A 27,868-nucleotide genomic window follows, 5' to 3' on the forward strand; every position below is an offset into this window, starting at 1 on the left:
GAGAATAAATAAAAGTACAAGTGAAAAAAAACCTCACCTATATTTAAGAGGAAACATTAAAGATTCCAGGGCTCTACAAGCATCGCTAAGTCTCTGGAAACTTGTGGAATGGAAGAGAACCTTATTTTCTGTGAGGACTGCACAAAAGAGGCTGAGGACATTTTGAATTCCTGAAAAACACAAGAGCAAACGCTTACCAAATGCATTTAATTGTATATGTGTTGCCAACAAACACAGGCGTAGAATGACATGGAATGAAAAAGCCAATGTTTTTGAAATCTCTTGAGGAAAAATATTTGGTTAAACTATAAATTCCATACAACCTATGGATATTTGTTTTCCCAAACTCTGTCTTTATTCTTCAAATCAGTTGTTTGGAAACACACTGTTACCTTCTTTTCAACTAAATCTCCAAGGCCTGTACTTAAGATTCCTATTTTAGATGCTGCCACTGCTCTAATAACTTTTTTCCTCTTTAAAGTACATTTGTCTAATGTTAATATAACCACACTAGCTTTGCTGTTGAAATTTTCCTGGCATATCTTTTCCCATATTTTATTTCAATCTTTTTCTACTTCTTATAAATAGCATATAGTTGACATTTTAAAAATTTATAAGCTCTGTTCCTTTATTATTGTTTTTCAGTGGCAACTCTAGAAAATACAGCATGAATACTTATCAAATTGAAGTTAAATAAGTACAACGTTTCTTATTTTCTCTTTTATTACTAAATCATCTTTTTTTAAATATCTTTTCAACCTTAATTACATGCACCCACTAAATCAAGTGTCCCCATTAATTTTCTCAATGTAAATACTTCCTGTATTTTCCTTAACCAACATGACACATGCAAATTTCTTCTTGGCCCATTATTACTTGCGATACTACTCTTTTCTCATTTCTAATTTATCCCATATGATACATCTGAACTTGTAGTTCAGGTTTTTAATCTTCTTTCATTTGGACTAATGTAAGAGTTTCATAACTGGTTTCCCTAATCCAGTCCTTATTAATTTCCAATCTTTCCTCCAGACAGTTTCTAGCATCATGGACATAAAATACAAATCTGATTAAATCACTTTCATCCTTCAAACCCTGCAATATTTTCCAATGTTTTGGGGTAGTGATTTTCAAATGCATTCTGTTCTGCAGAATTAATTTAGTAAGAGAAGCTTACTTCAACTTGGTTAATATACTAATCTCTCTGAGACTCAGTTGGTAAAATGAGGATAATATTAAAACCTACCCTATAAGGTTGCAATGAAAGAGTAACAGGATAATGCCTGGAGTTCTCAGCACAGTACCACAGTAAATAATCAAGACATATTAGATGATATTATGTTATTATAATTATTGTAGTTGTCACCATTAACTTCCTTTGAAGTTAGGGTTCTGATGCTAAAAATGTTTGAAAACACCTAAACCACAAGGTGAAGTCTGAGCTCCATGGCAAAATGCCTTCATGGTGCTACTCCCATCTTTCTAATCCTGTCACCACCTCCCACACCTGTGTGATCATAGTGAAGTAATCTAGCTCTCAAAATACTTCTTTCAGTTTGACAGCTCTATACTTTTGCTCATTTTTTTCCTGCCTGATGTCCCCTTCATTAAAATGTGAGTTCCTCAAAGACAGCACTGGGCCTTCTACACTGATATACCCCTCCTGCCAGGAACAACACCTGCTATACAGTAGACACTCAAGAATGTTTCACTGAACTCACAGCCTCTCTGAATGATGATGTGAGTCCCTATTAAAAGGTGTTAAAACTTTCATTAAAAGATGTCAGAGAATATCTTTATAACTTAGATAAGGAAAGTATAAAATATGTAAAAAATAAATGAAAGGATTGATAGATCATTTTAAATAAAAAATTTGTCAAAAGGACATTTAAAAAATGAAGACAAGTTTCAGACTGAAATTACCTAGAAATTATACAAATGTAAAAGGATAAGTGTCAAAAATATGACTTTTTAAATCCCCGCTAAAAGCAATAGGGAAAAAAGTCAACATAAAAGAATATAGTTGACCCTTGAACAACACTGGTTTGTACTGTGTGGGTCCATTGACATTCCGATTTTTTCAATAAGTACTGCAAATGTATTTTCTCTTCCTTATGACTTTCTTAATAACATTTTCTTTTCTCTAGCTTACTTTAGGACTACAGTATATAATACATATAATATACAAAATATGTGTTCATCAACTGTTCACGTTATCAGTAATGCTTCCGGTCAACAGTAGACTATTAGTAGTTAAGTTTGGGAGGAGTCAAAAGTTATACATGGATTTTCAACTGCTTGGGGGGGTGGTACCCCTAACTCTCATGTTGTTCATCTGTGAATTGTAGTATTACTTTACACTTTACAGAAGAGGAAACTAAAATGGCTGATAAACACATGAAAAGATGCTCCAATACCTCTAGTAATTAGAAAAATTCAACCCAATAAATTCATGAGATAACAGCTTTAAACCTGTAACAATAGCTCAAATTGAAGCCTGATAATTCTAAGTTTCCACTTAGACTGGGTAAGGAAAAGGAACTATATACATATTGCTGTGAAGAATATAAGTAAAATTAAAATGCACATACCCTATGACCTAGTTATTACAGTAATTCTAGTTACTATTTACTGAAAGTCTTTCACAAGTACCTAAGAAGTATAAAAAGGTACACTGTAACAGTATTTGAAATAATAAAAAAGTAGATACATTATAAATGTGAAAACGAATGAATTGTGCCAAAATCATGCTATAAAATTTATACTTCCTTTGATTGAAGATGGCAAATGCTGACTAAAACAAAAAACTTAAAACTAGAAATTTATTATTCAAAATTTATAAAACTCAGTGATTATTAAAGAAATTTAAATACAACTTTCAAGTGGTATAAACTTTTTGGGTAAGTTCATAGCATTTATATTTGTGAATTTAATATAGTTTAAAATGTCACTAAGACTTTTGGGATAACTACAGCAGTGAAAAAAAGAGAGTTAGCAACCGATATATCAACATGAATAAGCCTCCTAAGCATAACATTGAGTGAGGAAAGTAAGGTGTAAAATGACTATATAGAATGACATTTATGTATTATTTAACACCATACAAAACACTATTATATATTATTGTCTAGGTACATGTAAACATATAGTCAACATATGAGGATACATCTGGGGCTAATAAACTCCACATCCAGGATGTGTTTACCTTTTGGAAGAGTAGGCATATGCAGGAAGTTTCAAGTATATCTGTGATGCTATATTTATTAAAAGAGATTAGGGATACATGGGTTTTAAAAAATATTTCTTTGGATATAATTTAAAACTTATATAAAAAGTGCAAGAATAAAAATAATATACAAAGCACCCATCTGGCCTTTACCATGATTCACCTATTATTAAAATGTTGCTCCATTTGCTTTAACATTTGCATCTATGTGCTGGTGTGAACTCTCTGACCTACACACACACTCCATCCACACGCATGTTTTTTCTGAGCCACTTAAGTGTATACATTGTAACATTTACCCCTAAATACTTTAGGGTGTTTTTGTTACGAATAAAGATAATATCTTACATAACCACACTATAGTTATCATATCCAGAAAATTTAACAATTTTGCAATATTTTAAGTCTAATCTTACATTTGTATAGTCATGTGTCCCATAAGATTAGAATGGAGCTGAAAACCTCCTATGGCCTAGTGATGTTGAAGCCACTGTAATGCCTAGTGCAATGCATTACTTGTGTGTTTGTAGTGATGCTAGTATGAACAAACCTACTGCACTGACAGTCATGTAAAAGTACAGCCCATACAACTATGTACAGTACAGAATTGAAGATGCTGTGGAGATGGTTGAAATGACAACAAAGGATTTAGAACAGTACATAAACTCAGTTGATAAAGCAGTGACAGGTTCTGACAGGACTGACTTCAATTTTGAAAGCTCTACTCAGAGAAGTGTTGCTCCTTTCCAGAATTACTAGTATTGTGCCAATATCAATTTCCTGGTTGTTATAATGCACGATGTTTATATAAGATATTATTATTGGGGGAAGGTGGGTAATTATATACTTGAGGATTCTCTGCACTAATTTAGCAACTCCTAAACTTCAAAGAACTTAAAATTTTTAGTATATGTGCTGCCGAAGTGAGCACAAAAGAAATTTAAAATTCATATTTAAAAAGTCTGTGGTTGTATTGTTTCCAGTGGCTCCTATAACAAATTACCACAAACTTGATGGCTTAAAACAACACAAATAAGTATATAATGCTCAATAAAAAAAAGTCATACATAAAAGAACATATATTATTTGATTCCATTTATATGAAATGTCCAGAAAAGGTAAATGTATAGAGACAGAAGGTATATTAGTGGCTGCCTAGGTGGATTATCTTAAAGTTCTGGAGGTCAGAATTCCTACACTAGGGTTTTTGAGCTTCTGGCAACTGCCCACAATCATCTGCTCCTGGCTCCCTTCCATGTTCAAGGTTGGCAAAGGCCAGTGGCGTCTTTCTCCCTGTGTGATGTCAGAGTGCAGCACACTGACACTGATTTCTGCACCCCTCCTTCCATCTTTCAAGGACCCTTGTGGTTACTGGACTCACTTAAAGGAACTGAGCCTCAGGTTTGATTTTGAAGGATAAGCAGCACTTAGTTAGGGAGACAAGAGCAGCAAGGCTTTCAAAGCTGACAGAAGACCATGTGCACAGAAACAGAGGACTGAGGGAGGAAAAGGCGCTGAGAGACCTACAAGTAGCTCTGCCAATGGAAGGTTCACGAAGCATTTGTATACCAAGAGGGGTGCGGGATTTTTCCCTAAAGACTCTGGGGAAGAACTTTTCCCTCCCTACTCCTACCTGAACCCTCTGCAATTCCCTCCCAAAAAGATAATCCATTCTGATAACCTATCAGAAAATAAAACCCACAGCATCAGTTAGTACCAGATACAGTGTGAAGAAGGAAGGCATGCATTTGTAAGGGACTCTATCCTACTTACATCATTAAAAAACAACTTTTGATATGAAGGGGGAAATATTACACTAAACTTATTGAGAGGATTTATGTCTCATGGTAGAAATGAGTTAGGAACAATATTCTAGTGCTTAAAGGGGAAGGTGTTCGTTATCCAGAAAGATTATATAGTGTAATACAAAATAATTCACCCACACCTAGCTTACCCATACTATAACCCGTACTTCAAGTATTTTAAGAAATTACATTAGTGATTTTATTCCTAACTAGCAGTGCTCGCTGCTGCATCCACAGCTCCACAATGATTTATAAATCCAATTTACTGGAACTGAAAGTGCAAACCAGTTTTCTACACAGCCTTGAATTGTTTCTTCGCCTTCAATGGCCAGAATCCACCCAAAGCTGCACAGTAACAGAGAAGACAGTACGGAAAACAAGCGTTCCAGTAATACTTTTATTACTGATTTCAGCAAAACGGTACAAACACATCCTGCTGGTTATTCAGGTAGTAAAACATTCTGAAAAATTACTTCCTGATTTTAACTTTTCTTTAGGGTTAAAGTTCTAAAATTCATAACATAAACATTAACAAATGCATTTGTTTCCCATTTTGAAAAAACAACACTAAAAACTTGTCTCCAGAATCCTCCCCTTCTCTGAATAATAATGATGTGCTGCACAAACAGAACATATGTCTCAGCTTTCAAATGGGAAAACGGAGTGATAAAGGCCATTGTATCGAGACAGGATATGTTTCAGAAGCCTTATATAATTTGTTATAGTTCTTCCTGGTCAATCCACATAGAGAGAGCAATATAATAATGGTCATGGCTTCATAAAAGGCACGAAAAAGGAGATTTCTCAATCATTTGACTAATATTTGTTGAGTACCTATGCTCCATGTACCAGAACACAGCAATACAGAAAAACAAGATCCCTACCTTCACAGATTAACTAACACTTTATATATTTTATAGTTTAGTTTTGTAATTATCACTGAGAGGCAATTTTAATATTTGTTACAAATTCAGAATATTATTTTCAAATGTTAGAAATGGAAATCTTCTAAGTGAAAAACACTTAAGAAATGTAATTTAATTGGGCACTTGTATGTGGGTGCAGTTGGTTTTCTAGGTCTAGGATAATTACATCAGATTATTCCAACACCAAAGAGACTAGATTCCTAGTCTGTGCCTATTCGGATTGACCAGGTTTTAAAATCTACTTTAATATTTAAATTTAAGAGGCAGGAAGCAAAAAGGGCTTTAGGAGTAGAATAGCAAACAAAGAGGAAGAACAGTATAGAGTAACTGGAGAATGAAAGCAAGGAGCAGAAATAACACTTTTAATTAAAACTTGCTTCTCCCCTTCCCTCCTGTGCTCCACTGTTAAACCTTTATAGCACTGTTGAGATATATATGAAACTGCTAAACTCTAAGGATGGATATAAAGAAATGTGAGGCAGGCTTGTACAAGCTCACAGTTCAGTGAAGATGGCAGATTGGTACACAGTTAAACACAAAGGATAGAGACATGAATAAAGTGCCACAGAGCACTGAAAAGAGGACAACTTATCCTGCCATAATTTGTAAATTGCATATTCTTAAATGTTGGAGTAGCCATATTTTCTAAGAAGAAGAATCTCAAAGTGCTGAAAAAGCAAAATATAATTTTAGACTAGAGAACTTTGTGACAACGAAGGATAATCCTTGATGGCTATCCTGCCTAAGAGCCTTTACATTTATGAAAGGATAATTCAATACAAAGATAGAGATAGCTACTGAATAGCAGCATTTAAGCACCATAAAAGGTAAATGAAGAAGAGAGTTTTGAACCAGGATTCTTTGGAACTGTCCTCAAATTATAGAATGCAGCAACCACATACTTAATTTATGTGTAATTCTAACAATAGTAGCACACTCGTCAACAAGTGCTCAATTGGTCAATGACTGTCCCCCTTTGGTATTTTAAAGTAGTTTCCTTTATAAAACTAGCATAAATATTTAATCTTTAATTTTGAAAAGAAAAGCGATTAACTTCCTGATAACATTCTGACGACTTCCTACAACCCTAAACTCCAACATCATCAAACATCAAACAACTATTTTATGAAGGCCTTTCATGGTTGTACACATAGCTTGCATCTTCCTTTCCCCCACTCCCCGCCCTCCATTTCTAGCTAGTTAAAAGTTAGCTCTTGATATCTGTATTATTGCACTTATACTGTACTACAATTTTTAAACATATCTGTTGCTCCACTAGGCTAAAAGTGTATCTGGGATAAGGGCTATGATTTTTTTCTCTTTATATCCCTACTACTATTAGCACAGGACCTGGCACATGGTAATGGCTTTATAAACATTTCAGGAAAAAACATACATGCCTGCAGGTGAGCATTACAGGAACTTTATTTTTTGTGACATTTATTACAACAAATGAAATCAGAACAATCCTCCCTAGAGATCATTAGGCCTCTGGAGTACACATTGTAAGCCACTTCTTCAAAAGAGTGCTCCAGAATAGGTTTGTGAGAAGATTTCATTTGTTTCAAATCATGAAGGAAAATAGCTGATGCTCAGTTAGTCAAAAAATGATGGACCTCAGATATTGCAAAACACCACTCCTTTTCACCTAGAGATTATGCCTTTCATAGTAATGGTCTAAAAACTATGTGTGCTCAGTTTCTCCAACTATATTTTTTACTCCATATAATGAATAGAAAATGCCTACTCCACATTTCCCATTATAATTGAGAATAGCACTAAAACAAGTAATAATGTTATATAAAGCTGGGAAAGCTGAGTGAAAATGAAACTGAACTATAAAGCTACTAGAAAAAACGGGGGAAAACTCTTTGGCATTGTTCTTGGCAATGAGGTTTTGGATGTGACACCAAAAGTGCAAGCAACAAAACTAAAAATAAACAAATGGCACTACATCAAACTAAAAAGTTTCTGTACAGCAAAAGAAACAATCAGTACAATAAAAAAGCAACCTACAGAGTAGGAAAAAAATATATGTAAACCATCTATCTGGTAAGAATGAATATCCAAAATATGTGAGAAACTCATACAACTCATAGCAAAAAACCAACAACAATCTGATTAAAAAATGGGTAAAGGCCTTGAATAGACATTTTTCTAAAGAAGACATACAAATGCCAACAGGTACATGGAAAGATACTCAACATCACAGTCATCAAGGAAGTGTAAATCAAAACCACAATGAGATATCATCTTACACCTGGTTACAATGATTATCATCAAAAAGAAAAGAGTTAAGTGTTGGCAAGGCCGTGGAGAAAAGAGAACTGTTGTTCACAGTTGGAGGGGATGTAAATCTGTACAGCCATTATGGAAAACAGTATGGAGTTTCCTCAAAAATTTACAAATAGAACCACTATATGATTCAGCTATTTCACATCTGGGCATATATCTAAAGGAAATGAAATCACTATCTCAAAGAGGTATCAACAGTTAAGACACAGAAACAACCTAAGTGTCCATCAGTGAATGAATGTATAAAGAAAATGTAGCATACATAATACAATGGAATTATTATTCAGCCATAAAAAAGAAATCCTGCCTTTTGTGTCAACATGGAGAAAATCTGAAATTATTATACTAAGTGAAACAAGTCAGACAGACTAAAACAAATATTTTATGTTCTCACTTACATGTGGAATCTAAAAGAGGTAAACTCATAGAAATAAGAGAGTTAAATGGTTGTTGCCAGATATTAAAGGTTAGAAGAAATGGGAAAATGTTGGTACACACTCCAGGTATATAATGAATAAATTTTGGGGATCTAATGAACAGCATGGTGACTATAATTAACTGCATTATATACTTGAAAGTTGTTAAAAGAGTAGGTCTTAAATGTGGTTAGTGCGCACACATATACACAAATGATAATTACGTGAGGGTATGGAGGTTTAACTAACCTCACTGTGGTAATCATTTCATAATATAGACATGCATCAAGTCATCACACTGTAAACCTTAAACTTATGTGTTATATGTCAATAATATCTCATCAATAAAGCTGAAAAAAAGTATAAACACAGATGATACAGTACTAATGTTGTTTAACTATGAAAACAGAGTGACGATCCCTGAAGGCTCAAGATCATTCTAGTCTGTGACTTTCGAAAAGTCTAATAATATACTGTAAAAACTGGGATTAAGTATTTTAAAACTAGTGTGTTTGTAGTTAAAATCCAAATTTTATGAATAGGTATGACAAAAGATGTTATGAGAATTTCACAAAATTATTTGGGTCAAGGAGAGACACCTGAGTTAAACGTTTAGCTATGGATTCAATTAAAAAAATCAGAGGGTACAATAGCTAAGACTGGGAAACAGCCCAAGTGCCTATCAGTAGCTGAGTGGATAAAGAAGCTGTGAGACATTTACACCATGGAATACTACGCAGCTGTAAAGAAGAAGAATCTCGTACCCTTTGGGACAGTATGGATGGACCTGGAGAAAATTATGCTAAGTGAAATAAGCAGGTAGAGAAAGACAAACATCACATGATCTCGCTTATACGTGGAATCTAAAGAACTTAATAAACTGATGAACAGAATAGACTCAATGACATGGAAGCATAGATGAGACTGATGAATGTCAGAGGGATGGAGGAGGGCGGGTGGGTGGAGGGGGAGAGAGTAACCAAAGAATTTATATGCATATATGCACAACCCAAGGACATGGACAATGGTGGGGAGAGGGACTGGGGAGGGGGAGGGGACGGGGTAGAATGGGTCATTGGGGAGAAAAAGGGGACGTCTGTAATATTTTAAACAAAAATAAAAATTTTAAAAAATCAGAAGGGCTATAGAAACCAGCTCCTGTGAATACAATCTTATTAACATAAAAACACTAGTTTTCCACACTTACAGCACAAATCTTCAGGTAAACAAAAATAGTTCACACAAGCTGCAACAAGAAACAAACAAACAAAAAAGATGGCAAGTAAGAAATTAATTAACAGGAAGTTATGGGGAATGAGGTGGGTGATGGCGGGAGTTCACATAATAATTTCAGGCAAACACAGAACTCTCAAAATGTAGAAAACAAATTTATTATCATAACAATCCTTGGAGAAAAGAACCAAGAAAATGTTATCATTACATGTAAACCTTTCACAGGAAAACTAGTCAAGGCTACAAAAGAATCTCACGGTCTCATCTGCTTCCTGCTGTGCTTGTAGAATGCACCCCCCCCCCCAACCCAGGTAGTGAACTCTGGTAACGGTCTAACACTGGCTTTCAATGACAGTGCAACTGGGCGGCTGCTGATAAGAGCAGCTTCAGACAGTTATCAGCACCGTGTGCTCTGCAAACGAAACTCCGCACGCAGCGGTTTCCCAGGCAGCTCGCTTTCTCCCTTCCCATCTTATCTTTTCCTTATTCTTTCCCTGAAGAAGTAACTTTTGAGTATGTAAGCAAAAGATCATTAAGCTCAAAGTATCTGAGAGTAAGATAATGAAATTTGATCTTCAGTGACGAATCCGCATGTGTTTTGGCACACTTCACCCGTTCACAGAGTATCTCCTAATGAAATGAAACGGCCACTCTCTTCACGGCTAGCATGTTCATTCGCTTATTCAACAAACACTGATGCCTCTGTGCTCAAGGCACTGTGCCAGACATACAGGACACTGAGAATTAGTTCTAATTATTTTTACTATTCTCTTATCATAAAAGCTTGAAGCTCATAGTCTAGTAAGGGAAAACTCCATATTAATAAATAGGGGGAAACAGAGCAGAATTTCCATACCATCCCTGCAGATACTTGGGAATCAATATATCAGCCTTGTACTGCCTACCTCTACATCTCTTGTTATTTGAAAAGAATAAAATCTAATTTGTTCTAGCACTTCCTTTAAAAAATAAGTTATATATATAAAGAGTTACATGGTTTTACAAGTTTTGAAAAAATATTTTTATTGCAAGACAAAACACAAATATAGAAAACCATACAAATCAAATGCACGACTTAGTGGCTATGTTATAAACACTATCTAGATCGAGAATAATTTTGCCAGCAACTCCAGAAGCCCCTTCCATGTGCACCAATCATGACCACCTCTTTACTGCCATAGTGACCATTATCTTGACCTTTTTCTATTAACCATTTTCCTGATTTTTTATCACCCAAATGAGCATCCCTGGACACTGTAGTTCGATCTCACTCGTTAAAAATGAGATGTTTTAAATCTCTTTTAATCTAGAGGCTCCTGGGATGGCTGGATTACTTGGTTTATTTAACTTCTTAAAGTCAAACTGTGTTCCAAGGTAGCTGTCCCATTCCCGTTCCATTAGCAGTGACTGAAGGTTCCAGCTCCTCCACAGCTCTGCAGTACTCAGACAGCCCTCTGAAAGGCTGGAAGGCTAAAGCTCCTCTTCCTCCTTGAGGGATAAGCCTCATGTCATGCACCTGCTCCCAATTATTCCAAGTGGTAATGGTTGCAGCAAGCCACCCCCCTCAATCCTCTTTGTTCCTAGTGGCCCTCAGGTATCCAAACTATGCTGACTCTGTCAGTACTCCACATGAGGCAGGACAGAAACCAGTCCCTTTGGCAGGGTGGCCCTCCATAACCCACAACACTAGACACACACACCTCTCTTCTCCTTTCCTCCCCCAAAGAGAAGCTGCAAGCTGGGGCGCTCTCTCAGCACTGACCTGTGCTGGCTTGGGGGAGAGGTTGACCTGCTAAAGTGAAATTGGTCTTCTCACCCGTTTCAATGTGGCTGACCCCAGCTTTGTGATTGTCTGGGCTACTACAACTTCTTAAAACTGGCTTCTGGAATTCTCATAAAGGTATTTTGGTCTATCATTGTTAATCAATGTTTCTGTGGGAGAGCAAGGACTGGGACTTCCTATTCTGCAATCTTGCTAATGTTACTCCCCAAATTCTTATTCCTGACTGTTTATCACCTTCACTATTTTAAGCATAGCTATTTTATTATCTGAATGTGGTAACTACTTTCTGGTTAGTGTGAGTGTTTTGTATTGTCTACGGTTCTCCTGTATCTCATTCACATAGGTTTAGTCCTCCTGTTTCTGGTTGCTTTGGGCTGAGTGCTAGGCATATATACTACATATGTATGTAGAAGTATATATAAATTTATAGGCATACTGAAGGCCTAGAATGCAGCTATCTTGTTCCAGAGAAAATTTACTTTTACTTCTTCTGTATGGCTAGAGACAACAGCATCCAGAATCACTTAGTGCATTTCAAGGAACTGAAGTGATTTCCAGCTATATGTCAGGTCTTCAGGGAGCTTGTGGACTTGCGACTTACCAACTCCTGCTAGGTTTGGTCCTTTATGGTCCCAACTCAAAGCATGAGAGCTTTACAAAAGAATCTCCGTTGGTAAAATGGAACTCAAACTTTCCCTTCCCCATGGGATATCAATAGTGCTGACCAGCTCTTCAGTTACTTCTCCCAAAATCAACAGGCGCTCTGGGAAAAATTGGTCCCAAATGTCTGGCTCACTTCTCTAGGTTTTATGCTTCTCTTAGACCATGGTTTGGTAATTCTTTAACTGCCTCCAATGCCTTTAGATGAGATGTTGTTCATATTTGTACAGCTTTTCTAGTAGTCAGTGTTAAGAGGGTTAGTGTGAATTACATAAGCTACCATTACTGGAAGAGAGGTCCGGGTTTTAGAAATTTACATTTTATGTATAGCAATTATTCTCAGTGAGAGGACTACCAGTATTTGAGGCAAAGATTCTTCTAGTGCATGTATGTCATGAATGAAAAATGTTTAGTATCCCTGGTCCTGAGCACTAAATGCCAGTAAAAATCCCTCTCCTCCCCCTAAATCACTGTAAAACTTAAAGCATTAGAGTTTATAAGACACTCATTAAGTATAATATAAATGGTAGCATTTGAAAATGTGCATTATTTTATTGTGTCATATCTTTCTATTCTTCTTCAGGGGAGATTTTTGATTTGATTGACCCCTTAGAGGAAGATAGCCTCTTCTAAAAGTAAAAAAGGCAAGTGAATAGTGCTTGGCTAAAATCAATTAAGTCAATGGTTTGTGGGGACCATGGACAGGCTGTAGGTAGTCCATGAACCCCTAAAATTATTTTCAAAAGTGAGTAGAGGGAGGATTTGATCAGCAAGGTATGCTATAGAGGGATAAGTGCCACCATATATAACCTATTTCACACATTAAAGAAAATAGCTTTAATTAAATTAGGACTTAGCTGAGGTGCCTCACTGAGTAGAAACTTTCAGGGGGAAGAGAGGAAGAGTTTAGAGTTTGAACTATTGAGGGGAGGCAGATGTAATGGGGAAGTCCCGAACCCCTGCTTTGGGATACTAGAAAACTGTGCTAATATTTAATCTCTTCTAAGGCTTTCTAAATTTGACTGAAATAGCAGCAGAAGAATAAATGTGAAGCCACTAATGAAAAAAAAGTGATGTTACAAAGCTGGGCAAGGAGCAAAATGTGTGCAAGGAACTAAGAATTCTATGGAGAAGCAGAGTATGAGCCCCAGGGGAGGAAAGGTTTCAGTATAACTAGAAAAAGACAAACACAGACGGAGGACAATGACAAAGGCTGAACGACGACAGTGGGACACTCACACGCAGGCATATCTGAAGGACAAGAGTTAAAGCAAAGGGAACCTCTGACACCCTTACTGTTCAGTTCTCTCGCTCCTTAACGAAGTACAAGCTGCCCAACGCAGAGCACTTTCTCGTGTTCTCCCTGCAAGTCTTCACCCTGCCCTTGATGGGATACGGACGGCAAGGTTTTCAGTCCCTCTGACAAAGTTTCTGCAAAAGTAATTCAGCTAAGGAAAAGCAAAATACACTATCTAGTCATCTCTTAAAGCATAAAGAAAATATGTCTACTTTTGAAAAGTCTAATTGACTCCAGAGCAAAAGGGGCCAGGGTTAAAGTATGTTGTTCTTTTTTAATTATATATTTTATATATCAGGCATTTAATGGTTTGCTTTCTATTTTCTTGATTCATGTCAGGTGAAATGAGCTTAAAAGAAATGTTTTCTTTACAGGCTTCCACAAGAGACATCAAAAATCGGAGAAAAGACATACCCAACTGCTGGAACAGAAGAGCCACACTAGTGCCTGTGACAGGAAGACTATCGTGCAGAGGAGTCTGGATCAGCTGCCTGTCTCCTGCACCCAAGGAAAACAGCTTCTGTAGAATGGGGGAAACACATACACACAAACTCATAAATGATTTCTTTTCAGACATTTTCTTAAGATAAAAAAACCAAAAAAAATCCCTTTGATGTTCAGATTTGAGCAGATGTTGACCATATTAAGACCCAATTAGTAGATGCAAAGGGCCATAACGTAACCCAAATCATTCAGGTTTCTTTCTGCCCAAATGAGTATGGTACAAGAAAAGTCAGTTGTTGAAAGCTGAAAATTTGGTGACAATGACATGCAAAATCACCGATAGTCATACTTAACTGAAAAATAATAAAGCATTCAAGTCAACATTTATATGCCAACTATATCTCAATAAAACTGGGGGGGGGGGGAAGAAATACAACACGAACCACATACGTAATTTTAAACTTTCTAGTAGCTGCAATAAAAAGTTTTTTAAAATTAAAAGATTAAAATAAAATAAACAAAATCCCATTAAAATAAAGGTCCATAAAACAATTCCACTGCTTTAAAGCTTAGGTCCAACTGTGACCAAACTCACATTTCAAATTCTGCCCTTGGAGCAGAGGGAGGAGTGCTCAGGAGGCAAAATGGGGGATAAAAACTTAAAACAACAAAAGACACTGGGATAAACAGAATATAGTTAAAAGGCAAAGGGAAATGAAAAAGGATGGCAATTTCTTTGTAAATAATCTCTGCCAGACTAAGGTTAAACCATGTAATCTTTAGAGGATTATTCTATTCCCCAATATTAAGAAGAATACGCAAAATAAGTGATCAACTAATGAATTAAAGGGCTTAAAGAGTCTTTTTTTAAGGATGGTGCCTTAGAAACATTAAGTCATAGAGCTGAGGTTCTTATTTTTCTACTTCAAATACAAATATGAAAATCTCAAGACATACAGAAGATGAGAAACATGACAACTCTGAGAAAGTTTTATTTTAGTAAAAGAGCATAAGTTCCTCACTTGAGGCTCAATCTATGGTAAAATCCTGGGGAAATTTTCAGGTATATATTTTACTTTCCAAAGATCTGTGAATTTGGACCATGGTCAATAGTATTATTATTAAAGGTAGCAAACTGAAATAAGAAAAATAAACCCTCTTCTTTCAAATTTTAAATGTAAGCTATTCTATTAAAGATTACACACAATACACAAAATAGTTTTAGAACCACATATAATCACTGTTATCCAGGGAAATGAATAAATTAATAAATCTATTCAGAAAGTTACAAGATTACCAAACACTGTTTTGCGAATTTTCTTAATGTTATCGCCTATTTTTTCTCACCTAAAAAAATTTCTGATTTAAGCTAAGTAAATGAGGCATAACTATATAGAGGAGTAAGAGGGGTACAAAGAACACATTTTAAAAGTTCAGCTTTAAAAAGGGTATTTTCAAGAAAATGTAAACTGGAGTTCAAGTTACAGAAAATATGACTTCTAATTATGCTATGTGAAAGGTGAACCCTGTGTTAAAATTAACCTCATGACCTAAGAAAAGAATGGAATCTTGGGTCTCTAGAACGCAGACCATAGGGACAATGCTTAATAAACTAAGATTCTCTTTAAAACAAAAATATTAAAAGAATTCTTTTTTTTCCCCTTTTCTTTACAAATTAAATTAACTGGAAGAGAGGATAAGGGGAACAGGCCTTCTTCATTGCCCTTCTGTTCAATTTACCTGAGACCCTCCAGCCGCTGGGACAAGGCACGCACACAGGTTTGCAATGAGACTTTCCAAGGAGACATTCAGACTGTCCACATACACAGTGTAGATCAAACCCAGGCAAGCCTGCAAAGGGAAGATGCATGTCCTTATTTCATGGAAAAGGTAGGCACTAAAAATAAATTGATGTGACATCTGCCCCTAGGAAAATTTCTCTTTGAACCTAGTAGAGTACACTGTACAGCGACCATGGAATAAAATTTTAAGCAGCAAATGTTATTAAGTTTATTAAATTTTTCTCCAGAACCAGAAGCTCTAAATGAGCTTTTGAGATGAGTTTATAAAAAGCAGAAATCCATAATTTATAAAACAGGTGTTTGTGCTGAGATAACTATTCTAGCAGATTTGTAGGGCTTAAAACTGTTGTTTTGTGAGGTTTTTTTGTTGTCTCACCTTACTTTGCAAGATGCTAAATTTCATGATAAACATCTAGACATTTTATCTTGTTTTGCGACTCTTATAAATTCAGAACATTTATTCTACATAAATATTTAACTTATGTGAATTATTACAAAGATGGCAAAACAGGGACAACACTTTAAACTCAGGGATTAACACTTTAAACTCAGAAGAAAGTAGGTGGTAAAAAGGAAGACAAAATGCAATCGTTATGAATCTTTCAGTTTATTAAATTTGGTAATTCTGAAAAATTATTATTTGTTAGGAATCACTGCATTTCCTTTGAAATATTGACATCAAGTTAATTTTTCTAAAGTACATATAATCTCAACAACATGGGAAAGTGTGTCAGAAATTATGTATTAATTTCCCAAATCCTTGTGAAATTTTTAGGTATAGTTTATACTTTCCAAAGAAGATGTGATTTTGGATCATGGTCAACATTACTATTACTAAAGGTAGAAACTGAGGTAAGAAAAAAATAAGCCCTCTTCTTTCAAAGCCAAAATATATTTATAGCTAAATTAATTTTTTTTCTTACATTTGAAAATTCTGAGTGTCTAAAAAACAAAATATCTGAAAGTAAAACAATTTAAAGCTATTTACTTTAAAACAATTTAAAGTAAACAATTTAAAGGCAGTGATGGGATCAGAACTATTTGAAAACACAAATATCCATCCTCTTTACTTCAACCTGGATCAACAAAAGAAGGTGAGTAAAAATACACAAAGTAGTTATATTATTAATGTATTTCAAATATGCTACAGATAATAAAATGATTTCTTTAAGATACATAAATTTTGGAGTTAGTAAATATGTGACCTTTTAAAAAAACACTACATTCTTAAAATTTAAATAGTCATATTAACTTACTCAGGTATTTATTTCATCCAGTATGAAAACATTTCTGCTGTTACCACTAATTTTATTGATGAATTCCTAAATAAATTTATTTTAAATATAAAGATATTTTAAACACAAAGAACTTGTTACCATGGCTCACTCAAAACAGATTTACACAATAATATATATCAATAATGACAACTAAGAGTTCTTTACCCTAAAGATTTCTGGGTAATCTAATCTGGATACCAGCACCAGGCTTTTGGGAGCAAACACTTCTGCAGGCTGAATCAAACCAGTCACTTCCACTTCACCTTCAATCTCGTCCTTCTTTGTTCCCTAGAAAAAGAAGCACTGTAATCAACACAAACAGAATTTCCTAGGTTTATAACTCACAAAAGATAGGCATATCACACTTTCATATAATTTACAAAATCAAAATTAATTGCAAAACAATTTATAGTATAATTTACAAAACTCAAATAAAAAATAAAAAGCATACTTTGAAAGGCATCTAAATAGTAAAGCAGGGCATATTTACTTCATTTTTTAAAAGTTCCTTAAGCTCCAGATATATACAACTTTATATGAGAATTGGTTTCTGTGTGAGGTACCAGTAATCAAAGGTAAATTAGACACATTCAAGTTATTTTAAATAGCAACCCCAAAACTAAAAATGACATTCATTTAAATGTAAAGTCAGTTTTCAAGAAAAAGAAAATCTATTTTAGAGTCAGGCACTAGTTTTCACTTTTGTTTTTCTGCTTGTCCAAATCTTTCAAACAAAAGTGATATTCACTTAGAATTCTCAGGCTTACAGAGTACTTGATGCTCTGAGAAGTAAAGCCCAATCAGCTCTACATTCCTTTTGCCTCTAAGCAACTATGTTGATTTTTTTAAAAAGGATATTTTTATACACAAAACTAAGTTTCAGAATGTGCTTCATGCCACTGAATGCACACTTAAAAATGGTTAAAATGGCAAACCTCTTATCATATATATTTTAGCACAATAAAAACATCTAGAATAAAAACACACACCTAAATTTCAATTACTAAATACCAGTTAATGGAATAAACTTTAAAAAACATTATTATTAGTTAACAAACATTTCCTGTGCACCTACTGTTCCATAATACTATATGAGGCACTATAAAAGTTTTAAGTAAAAAATGAGACAAGGTAGTAAAGCATTCAGATTTATTTCTAGATGGCACTGCAAGATGCTAGGACATTTTCCCTAACTAGAATCCTCGTTCCTTTCCTTTTCAATAACCAAAGATCAGCTTAAAATTTATCTTCCTTCCTGAGCCCTTCGCTATACTGCTTTCCCTCTTACTCTCAACTCCTACTACAGTTCACCAAACATCACGCTTGCTCATCCTTACTCCTCCTGCCAAACCTCTCCCCAGAATGCCTCAAAACGCCACATCCAACTGGACATCTCCACGCAAATGACTAACGGGGATCTCAAACTTGTCCCAAACAGAGCTCCAGTCTTTCTCCCCAAATTCCACTCCTCCTGCAGTATTTTCTATCTCAGTTAATGGAAATCCTATTCTTCCATTAAGCAAATCAAAAACCCTGATCCCCCCCCCCTTTCATATCCCATATCCAAACCGTGCACAAATCCTGATTTCTTACCCTCCCCCACTGCTCCCTCCATCACTGCTTGTCTGGATTACTCTAACAGCCTCCCTCAGTCTCTCAGTCTGTTGTATTCCTCTTCAGCTCCGCTTTGCTTCCTTGCTGCTCCTTAAGCATGCTGGGCATCCTCCCAGCTACGATTCTTAAGCATTTGTTTGTCGTTCCTTTGCCTGGAATACTCTTTCCATGGATATCCTAATGACTAATTCCGTCACCTCCATAGGTCTTCGTTCAAGGGACTTCTGCTCTGTTAAGCCTTGGCTGGCACCCTACTAGAAACTGCAAGGCCCTAACACTCCCTATCCCCTTTCCTTGCTTTATTTTTCTCCATGGCACTGTTATCACCCAACATATCCATTTCCTTTATCTTGTGTTTTGTTCCAGGAAGACCAGGATTTCCGTCTGGTTTCTTCCGTGGTTGTTTCCCACTTCCTAAAACAAGAGCTGAGCATATGGCTGATACTTACTTTACTCACTGCATACATGCAGGAATCACTTTTCTCTGAATAACTTTCTGGGTATTTTACCAAAGGAAATCTCTTTCCCCTACTCACGGAGGCCAAGAATTGTATTTTCTCTTTCCTTTGGGGCCCGTAAAGTTTTTGTACAGTGAAAGATAACCATGTTATTAGATGTCTATGAAATGCATATATCCAAAGGGAGCTATCCATTTACTTTTTATATGTGTGTTATGGTCCATGTGCTCTTGAAAGGTTTTCATTTGTTACAAAGCAAAAGCTAATATTAGGCTGCTTGGTTTCTGGAATCCTTAGAAATAATAAAAATGTGATGAATATAAATTTACCTAAGATTTCCACACCTAATGAATCATGTTCTTCATGGATTACTAATAAATCTGAAATAACAAAAGAATGACTGAAATTCCTGAAAGAGATAAAGCTATCCACATTTTTATGAGATTGTGATAAATGCCCTAGAGTATCATTAGAAGTCAGCTTGAGTAAGTAGAAAACCATTTCAAATAAATGACCAGTAACCTACTTTAACCAAAACACAAAATAGAATGCATTGGTTATTTTTTAACACTTAATTTAGTTCTTTAAATAGAATAGTTATTAACAAGAAAGAAAAAAGGTCCAATATAATTTAAATCAGTATTTACATCACTTTTTATTTCAGATGTTTAGCTTCTACTTTGTAATTGTGCTATAAATCATGAGATGTTATTCTAAATTCCAATAGCTATCCTAAAGAATACGTCTTAAGTTAACCCCAAAACTGTTGGTTAAAATAAGTTTTGTTCTAGGAAATGGTAACATGGTGTTTTTGATCAGATTTTTCTATTTATTTATCATATAAGAGAATATTGTCTCTTCTCTATGTGTAATAATTATGTAATTATACTGGCTTTATTTGGTTTGTGTTTTACAATGAGAGATTTTCACATATTAAAAATATCTGAAAACTTAATAAGCAGGAAATTAAAAATAGGCTATGGATGTAATAGATGTTATAATAATGCCCCGTGATTTAATATTTTATTGTATAAAACATTTTCACATATTTTATTTCAATGAACAATATTTGTAAGTGTTCTTCTGAGATTATTCCTCGGTTTAAATAGGTTCTCCTACAGATGCAAATTTACAATAAACACTGTTTTCTGAATTGTCTCACAGTGACTGCAAGATCACCTTACCTCTTATACATATCATAAGCACATGCCACAACTTGCCCATTTATAGGTTTTTTCTACCTATTATTACTATGGACTTCATCTGCCAGTGGGATTCCCAACTTCTATGTAGTTGACATTCTTATAGTTCATAGTCTCTCTGCTTCAATAACATGGGATAATAAATTAGTACCAACCATATCAATTTGCCCCCAAAGTGCTACTGCCCTTCAAGCATATCCTGAGACAAAAATGCTAATAATTACTAGATTACTGATTTTATGAGATGTCTCCAACAGTAGATAGGCACAATCTTTAGGAAGTTTACCCTATCGCTCAGGCCAAGCACTTCAATGTCATCCTAGCTGCACTCCTAATACTTGATTCCTGTCCCTTCTACCTGGAAAAGACTTGCTGCATTCAGTATCGTCTCTGTGCTAAGTTCATTTTCAACAATACCATTTCACACTAAAACTTTCCTACAAAGTTTCATAAACACTTAGTTTAAAAAGGAGGGTAAAAGGAAGTATGCAAACAACAAACTTTCAGTTCAACATTTCCTTTCTGAGATGTAAATAATCTGTTACAGCGTCCCATTACATAGAGTTGCCCCAGTAAAGCAACTTGAGGACTTAAAAATTTTTCAAAATTGAAAATAAAGGAATCTAGACAGTGTTGCTCAGTGGTTAGAGCATTGGCCCATAGACTGGAGGGTTCTGGATTCGATTTTGGTCAAGGGCACATACTTTGTTCGGTTGCAGGCTCACTCCCCGGCCCCAATCAGGACACGTGCAGGAGGCAACCAATCAATGTGCCTCTCTCACATCAATGTTTCTCTCTCTCTCCCTTCCACTCTTTTTGAAAAGCAATGGAAAAAAATCCTCGGGTGAGAAGTAAAAAAAAGAAGAAAAGAAAGAAAATAGAGGAGTCTAAGTAGTTGCAAAATTCTGTAAGTTCCCTCTGAAAAGCATCTTTATTTCTTGCCAATAATCTGTTAATCTGTTATATGTCCATATAATAAAACCTTGTTTATCCTGCATTGGTCTGGAAAATAATGACTACACGAGAAATACACATTTCAGGATAGCAAAGCTTTATACAACTTAGACCATTAGTCTTCAATTCAGAATCTAGTTTACCTTTAGCAAAAAACAAAAACAAAAAACCCTAATGTTTTCCCTTCTAATAGCTCCTGGGCTCTACAGTATTTTGAAGGTAGGACAAATTCACTGTGGAGCTACTATATATTCACCTAGAAAGCTTCCTATTTTTAAGTGGCACAAAGTCCATAAGTTGTTTTTTTAAAAATATACTCATAAGGCACCATTTTCCAAAGTGTCTTTTATTGGAAATAAATAGATATTACTTAGGAAATGGTTTACTAATAAAAGAATTCTGGAAACAATAAATTAAAGCCAAGTTAAACAGATTTCTTTACTGCAGAATTTCTCAGACTTTGATATGCAAATTTTGTTTGTAGGAATGCCAAGCACAGGAGATAAAATATAAAGTATTTCTCAAACTTATTTTTTTTAAAAGGTGAGGGGATTAATAAGTACAAATTGGTAGTTACAAAATAGGCACAGGTATGTAAGGTAAAGCATGGGGAATATAGTAAACAATACTGTAATAACTACCTATAGTGCCAGGTGGGTACTTGAATTATCGGAGGGAACACTTTGTAAAGTATATAAATGCCTATCTGCTGTGCTGTACACCTGAAACTAATACAAAAAAAGTGTTGAATGCAAACTGTAATGAAAAAATTTTTTTTATTTCAAAAAGATGAACTGTCTTTACTCCAGAACATCGAGGGGACCCAGTGCCCTGTGGAATACATGTTGGAAATGCTGTCATAAGCTATTTTATGATACAAAATGTGTAAAACTGAAGTATGTATATAGTCTCATATGTTCTATATCCTTAGAAGACTAAGTACAATGCTTATTTCATAAATAGATAATTCTAGCTGATACTGGTTTCATTCATTCTCATACTTCATAAAATAATGTAAGACTTGAAAAGATTAGAAAATGGATAAGACTGCTTGGGAGGTAGGGTGCTACACAGGTGCCATAAAAAAATATTCAACCTTGGCTGATGCGGCTCAGTTGGTTGGAGCATCATCCCATACGCAAAAAGATGGCGGGTTCGATTATCAGTCAGTGCACATGCCCAGGTTGCAGTTCGATCCCCAGTTGGGGCACGTGAGGGAGGCAACTGATCACTTTTTCTCTTTCACATCAATGTTTCCCTGTCTCTTTCTCTCTCCCTTCCTCTCTCTCTGAGGTCAATTAAAAAAAAAATTAGTTGTTTTGGGGTCATGGGATTACAGTTGATATATGCCACATAAAAATACTATACACATATCCAGAGAAAAATAATTTTCTAAAATGTTTACATATGTATTATCTTTAGAACAAAAAGTTTAAAGTTATAAAAAATAAACAGAAATGTATCAGTATGTATTTATTTATTAAACACTGACTACATAGCTGGCCACATAGTGGGTATCACAGAAGGACAGGTACAGTCCCTTATGTCAGGAAATTTATAATCTAGCTTAAGTGCTAAAACCAACACAGGTGAAATAACATTAACCAGTACAAAACAATACTGTAACATTTAGGAAATTCACACTTAAAGTGCTCGCGAAACTCTGACAAGGGATGAGGCCTACAGCAATGAGCTAGGGCTTAAAATAAAGCAGAACAGTCGGAGGGAAAGGGAAAGGGAGAAATCCAACAGTGAGGCAAGTCCAAACACCCACAGAAGTAAGCTTAAATTGTAATATATATGTATCCTGGCCTTCATTTTCCTAATTTTAGTCCTTATGTACCTTTTAAAAATATAATAAACTAAACACTAAAATTTTATGCTAGGCATATTTAACTAAAATTCCTTGCCTATGTTGACATTATTAGCTGATAAAATGGATTAATTTGCAATGCACTTTATAAAATAAAAAACATGATAATGGCAATTTGTTGAAGGTTTTAATTTTTGACAAATTTTATTTCAATAATTCTTAATGCATATCTTCTTTAAAACATCTTTTACCCCTAATTAATATCAAGTGAATGAATCAGAATTAATGAATTAATCATCATAAACTGAGGAATATGGTCACTGGCACTAAGATATGTTCTGCTCATCGTTTATCCTCAAGACATAACTGATTCACGTTTCAGTTGTCAGAAAGTACTCGAGAATCTTTGGTGTATCTTATAAAATTATTAAGAACATCAAGGACTGACTTAAAGTGTCAAAATTAAGAGAAATGCTATTAAGCTGATCCTTCTCTCTGAAGAGAGAGATAATGAGTGAAACTTTCATGCAAGGTGAAGAAACAGCAGACAGACTTCATGTTTGTTTTCTAACAAGGTTAACCATCTCAAAATTAGGTTCTCATAAATTCAAGAACATTATTTTGTGAACCACCATAACCAATGAACTCTTTTGAAAGTGTTTTTCTAGTTTTTAGTCTCTAGAACACTATCAAGTATAATGCTGATTATACTAGAAGAAAGCCCAGTTCCACACTTCTCTATGCATAAAATACCAGTTTTTGTTAAAACAGGTAAAAAAAATTAGAAATAATAAAACACTAAATCATTTTCTTAGACTAGACAATTAAATCATTGTTATTTGGTGAGCTATAAGATAAAAAAACACTTAAGTTTACCAATTCACAGCTTAAATAAATATCCTTTCCTGGAATCCCTGACAGAAAAGTTTTATGCTAGGCACAAGGATCAAGATCTCAGTGTTGTTGTTTCTTAAAGAATACAGATCTAAATCTTGTTTAATGATCAGGTAACATGGCATACTGAAACATTCCATAAAAAAATAAAACATTTGGTTAAAAACAACTAACAAACAATAAGTTCTAGCAATGTACATTCATCTAAAAAATATGACTTAATCAGATGACCAGGAATACTATTCTGTGGATCATAATTTGGGTGGAAATTTTAAAGTATATCTAAAGTGAACAAAATTAAAATATATCTTCAAAATTAGTTACAGTTAACATGAGAGAATAATAAAAATAATATAGCACTAGAAGTATCTACTTGATTTTACAAACTAGCAATCTTAGGCCAGAAGAATGAAATGACCTGCCAACGTCATACAGCTCATTAAAGGTACAATGGGGATTAACAAATCCTCTAACTCGGGCTAGTTCTCTTCCCACTCTCTTGTATTCTTATATATAACCTTTACAAGAAATAGGTAATGGTTCAAAGAAACAGTTTAGAAGAGATTACATATGAGAAGTCAAATAGTAAATATGGAAAGATGTTCAGGCTTTTTTTCCTTTAATTATATTTAGATGTAATAATCTTTCTTGTGTTTAAATGAAATAGTAATAACAGTTACATAGTTCTTACTGCAGCCTTTCCTGGTATAAAATTGTTGTCAAAGTTTTAAAAAAGGCATTTAACATTGAAGGACTTTGGGAAATTTTTCTCAAAACTTTTTCTGTGTTGTTTTAATGCCACATATAATTTTAAGCATATAATATTAACTAATCATAACTAAGTCCGAGTCCGTGAAAGATTTTCCCTACAAAATGCATGTGTGAGGATGTCAACGGGGTTAAGAACTCAGCATTCTCTCCATTAGCCAATTCTCATTTGAAAAGGGAGGAGACATATATAGAACCCTTTTATAAAAAGCATAATCATCAGAGAGATGCAAATTAAAACCACAATGAGGTATCACTTCACACCGTGAGAATGGCTGCCATCAAAAAATCAACAAACGTGCTGGCGAGGGTGTGGAGAAAGGGGAACCCTAGTACACTGCTGGTGGGAATGCAGACTGGTGCAACCACTATGGGAAACAGTATGGAGGTTCCTCAAAAAATTAAAAATGGAGCTGCCGTTTGACCCAGTGATTCCACTCCTCGGAATGTATCCTAAGAATCCTGAAACATTCATCAGAAAGGATATATGTACCCCGATGTTCATAGCAGCACAGTTTACAATAGCTAAGATCTGGAAACAGCCCAAGTGCCCATCAGTAGCTGAGTAGATAACGAAGCTGTGGGACATTTACACCATGGAATACTACGCAGCTGTAAAGAAGAAGGATCTCGTACCCTTTGGGACAGTATGGATGGACCTGAAGAATATTATGCTGAGTGAAATAAGCCAGGCAGCGAAAGACAAATATCACATGATCTCGCTTATACATGGAATCTAAAGAACTTAATAAACTGATGAACAGAATAGATTCAATGACATGGAAGCATAGATGAGACTGATGAATGTCAGAGGGATGGAGGAGGGCGGGTGGGTGCAGGGGGAGAGAGTAACCAAAGAATTTACGTGCATATATGCACAACCCAAGGACATGGACAGTGGTGGGGAGAGGGACTGGGGAGGGGGAAGGAACGGGGGGGAACAGGCCATTGGGGAGAAAAAGGGACATCTGTAATATTTTAAACAATAATAAATTAAATTAAAAAAAAGCATAATCACCATTCATACTATAAGAAGAATTCCATGTGGATATTTGCATATGTTGCAAATTATCACACTACAGAATAAACTCAGAATATATAAATCCCTCAATTTTTTGACCTCTGCATGACTTATGTTACTTATGCTAGTTTTCAGTAGATTCTCTTGGTTGAATAAGGAATGAGTATTAGTCTCTAGAATACTATCAAGCATAGTGTTGATTATATTAGAAGCAAGCCCAGTTCCACACTTCTCTATGCATAATTTTTAATTCAGGTAGGTAGATTATCATTAACAACACCCTCCTTGAGGGAATCAATATTTTTCCAAAAAGATATTCACCACAGTGTTATTTATAATACTGACAAAAAGGGAAATAAATATCCACTAGGAAATTAAGTATATTATATCCACATGGTCAATTAGTACGTAGACATTAATTATATATACAGAAAGTTTTTGTTAAAAAAAAACACAGCTTTCCTATTAAAAGAAAATAGGTCAAACTATTTTTTTTCTCTTCTCTTACTTTTCTCCCAATACAGTCTAAATTTTCTAGTGTAGTTTGATAAGTGGGGTGCAGGGGTGGGGGAGTAAAGAGAAACAAAGAAAAAAATTACTGGATTGTTCTTCATAAAAATTTATCAGATGTTTTGTATGTGATTTCCGCCACTGTTCCAAGTATTCTCATCAGTTTAGAAATCTACTTTTATTACTTCATTTTTCCAGACAAATTGCTCAATCATTTGGAATTGTATTTCATTATTAGCACTTAAATTTATTTTTTCTCACAATGTCAACTTTAGATTTATTAAAATGTACAGGTCCCCCCGGGGTGTAATGTTTTCATTGTTAGATACTGATAATAAATAATAAATAAGACCAATTGTGGTCTTACTCTTCACAAACTCTTCAACCAATAACACACTGATATAATTTTTGGACCCTCCTTTTAGTATTTGGTCTTTGAAGACAGATAGATTCAAATTGACTTAGTGCCTAAATGTCCCTGGGTAAGTCCTTTAGCCTCATCTATAAAATGGGAATGTTAGTAGAACTACCATTATAACCTAGCAATCCCTCTTCTGGGTATCTATCCCCAAAATCTGAAAACACTTATTTGTAAAGACACATATACCCCCATGTTCACTGAAGCATTATTCATGGTAGCCAAGACATGGAAACAACCTAAGTGTCCAACCAATGACTGGATAAAGAAGATTGGGGTGTACACACACACACACACACACACACACACACACAACAGACTACTATTCAGCCATAAGAAAGAATGAAATACTGCCATTTGCAACAACATAGATGGATCTTGAGAGTATCATGCTAAGTTAAATAAATCAGATGGAAAAAGATTAGAACCATATGATTTTATTCATATGTGAGATATAAAACAGAAAGAAACAAATGAACAAACAAGACTAACTCACAGACAGAAACAACACTATGAAGGTTAGGGGTCAAATATATGGTAACAGAAGGAGACTAGACTATGGGGGGTGAGCACACATGCAAAGTACAGATGATGTGTTATAGAACTGTATACTTGAAATTTATATAATATTATTGACCAATGTCACCCTATTAATTTTTAAAACCTGTATTACAATAAAATAAATAAAAATAATAATAAAATGAGAATGTTAAAAAGTACCAAGTGGTGTTCTTGTGAGAAGAAAATCAAATAAACTACATGTGAATAAAACAAAACAATAAAATTAAGTATTGTAACACTCTGAGCATAGTGCCTGGAACATGATAACCCTTCCATGTATTACAAGCACTAAAATCTTTTTTCCTGTCCATAAACTTTTTGCCTGGATTGCCCATTTTTCTTTCCCTTAGTTTAAGTCTTAGCTTTTGTGTTTTAAATATCCACTAACTCTTTTAAATGTTGTAAGACTTATTCCAGCTACCCAGTCTTCAATTATTAACTCTTTCATTGAACTGGTTCTAGCATGTGGTACTTTGCAATATCTTTATACT

At 34.9% G+C, this 27,868-nt stretch overlaps 1 protein-coding gene across 5 annotated transcripts in view; it reads right to left on the reverse strand.

Annotated features, from left to right (window-relative positions):
- Positions 1–27,868, reverse strand: part of SBF2 (SET binding factor 2) — a 313,138-nt gene that overhangs the window by 147,070 nt on the left and 138,200 nt on the right. For all 5 annotated transcript variants that reach the window (XM_081154292.1, XM_081154291.1, XM_081154295.1 and 2 more), the window contains 4 exons: positions 17,330–17,452; positions 15,826–15,936; positions 14,056–14,161; positions 38–170 (listed from right to left, as the gene is read on the reverse strand). In XM_081154292.1, coding sequence (XP_081010418.1) covers positions 38–170; positions 14,056–14,161; positions 15,826–15,936; positions 17,330–17,452 — 473 coding nt within the window. The remainder of the gene's footprint in view (positions 1–37; positions 171–14,055; positions 14,162–15,825; positions 15,937–17,329; positions 17,453–27,868) is intronic.

Source organism: Miniopterus schreibersii (assembly GCF_964146895.1).
Source record: "Miniopterus schreibersii genome assembly, chromosome: 12".
NCBI lineage: Eukaryota > Metazoa > Chordata > Mammalia > Chiroptera > Miniopteridae > Miniopterus > Miniopterus schreibersii.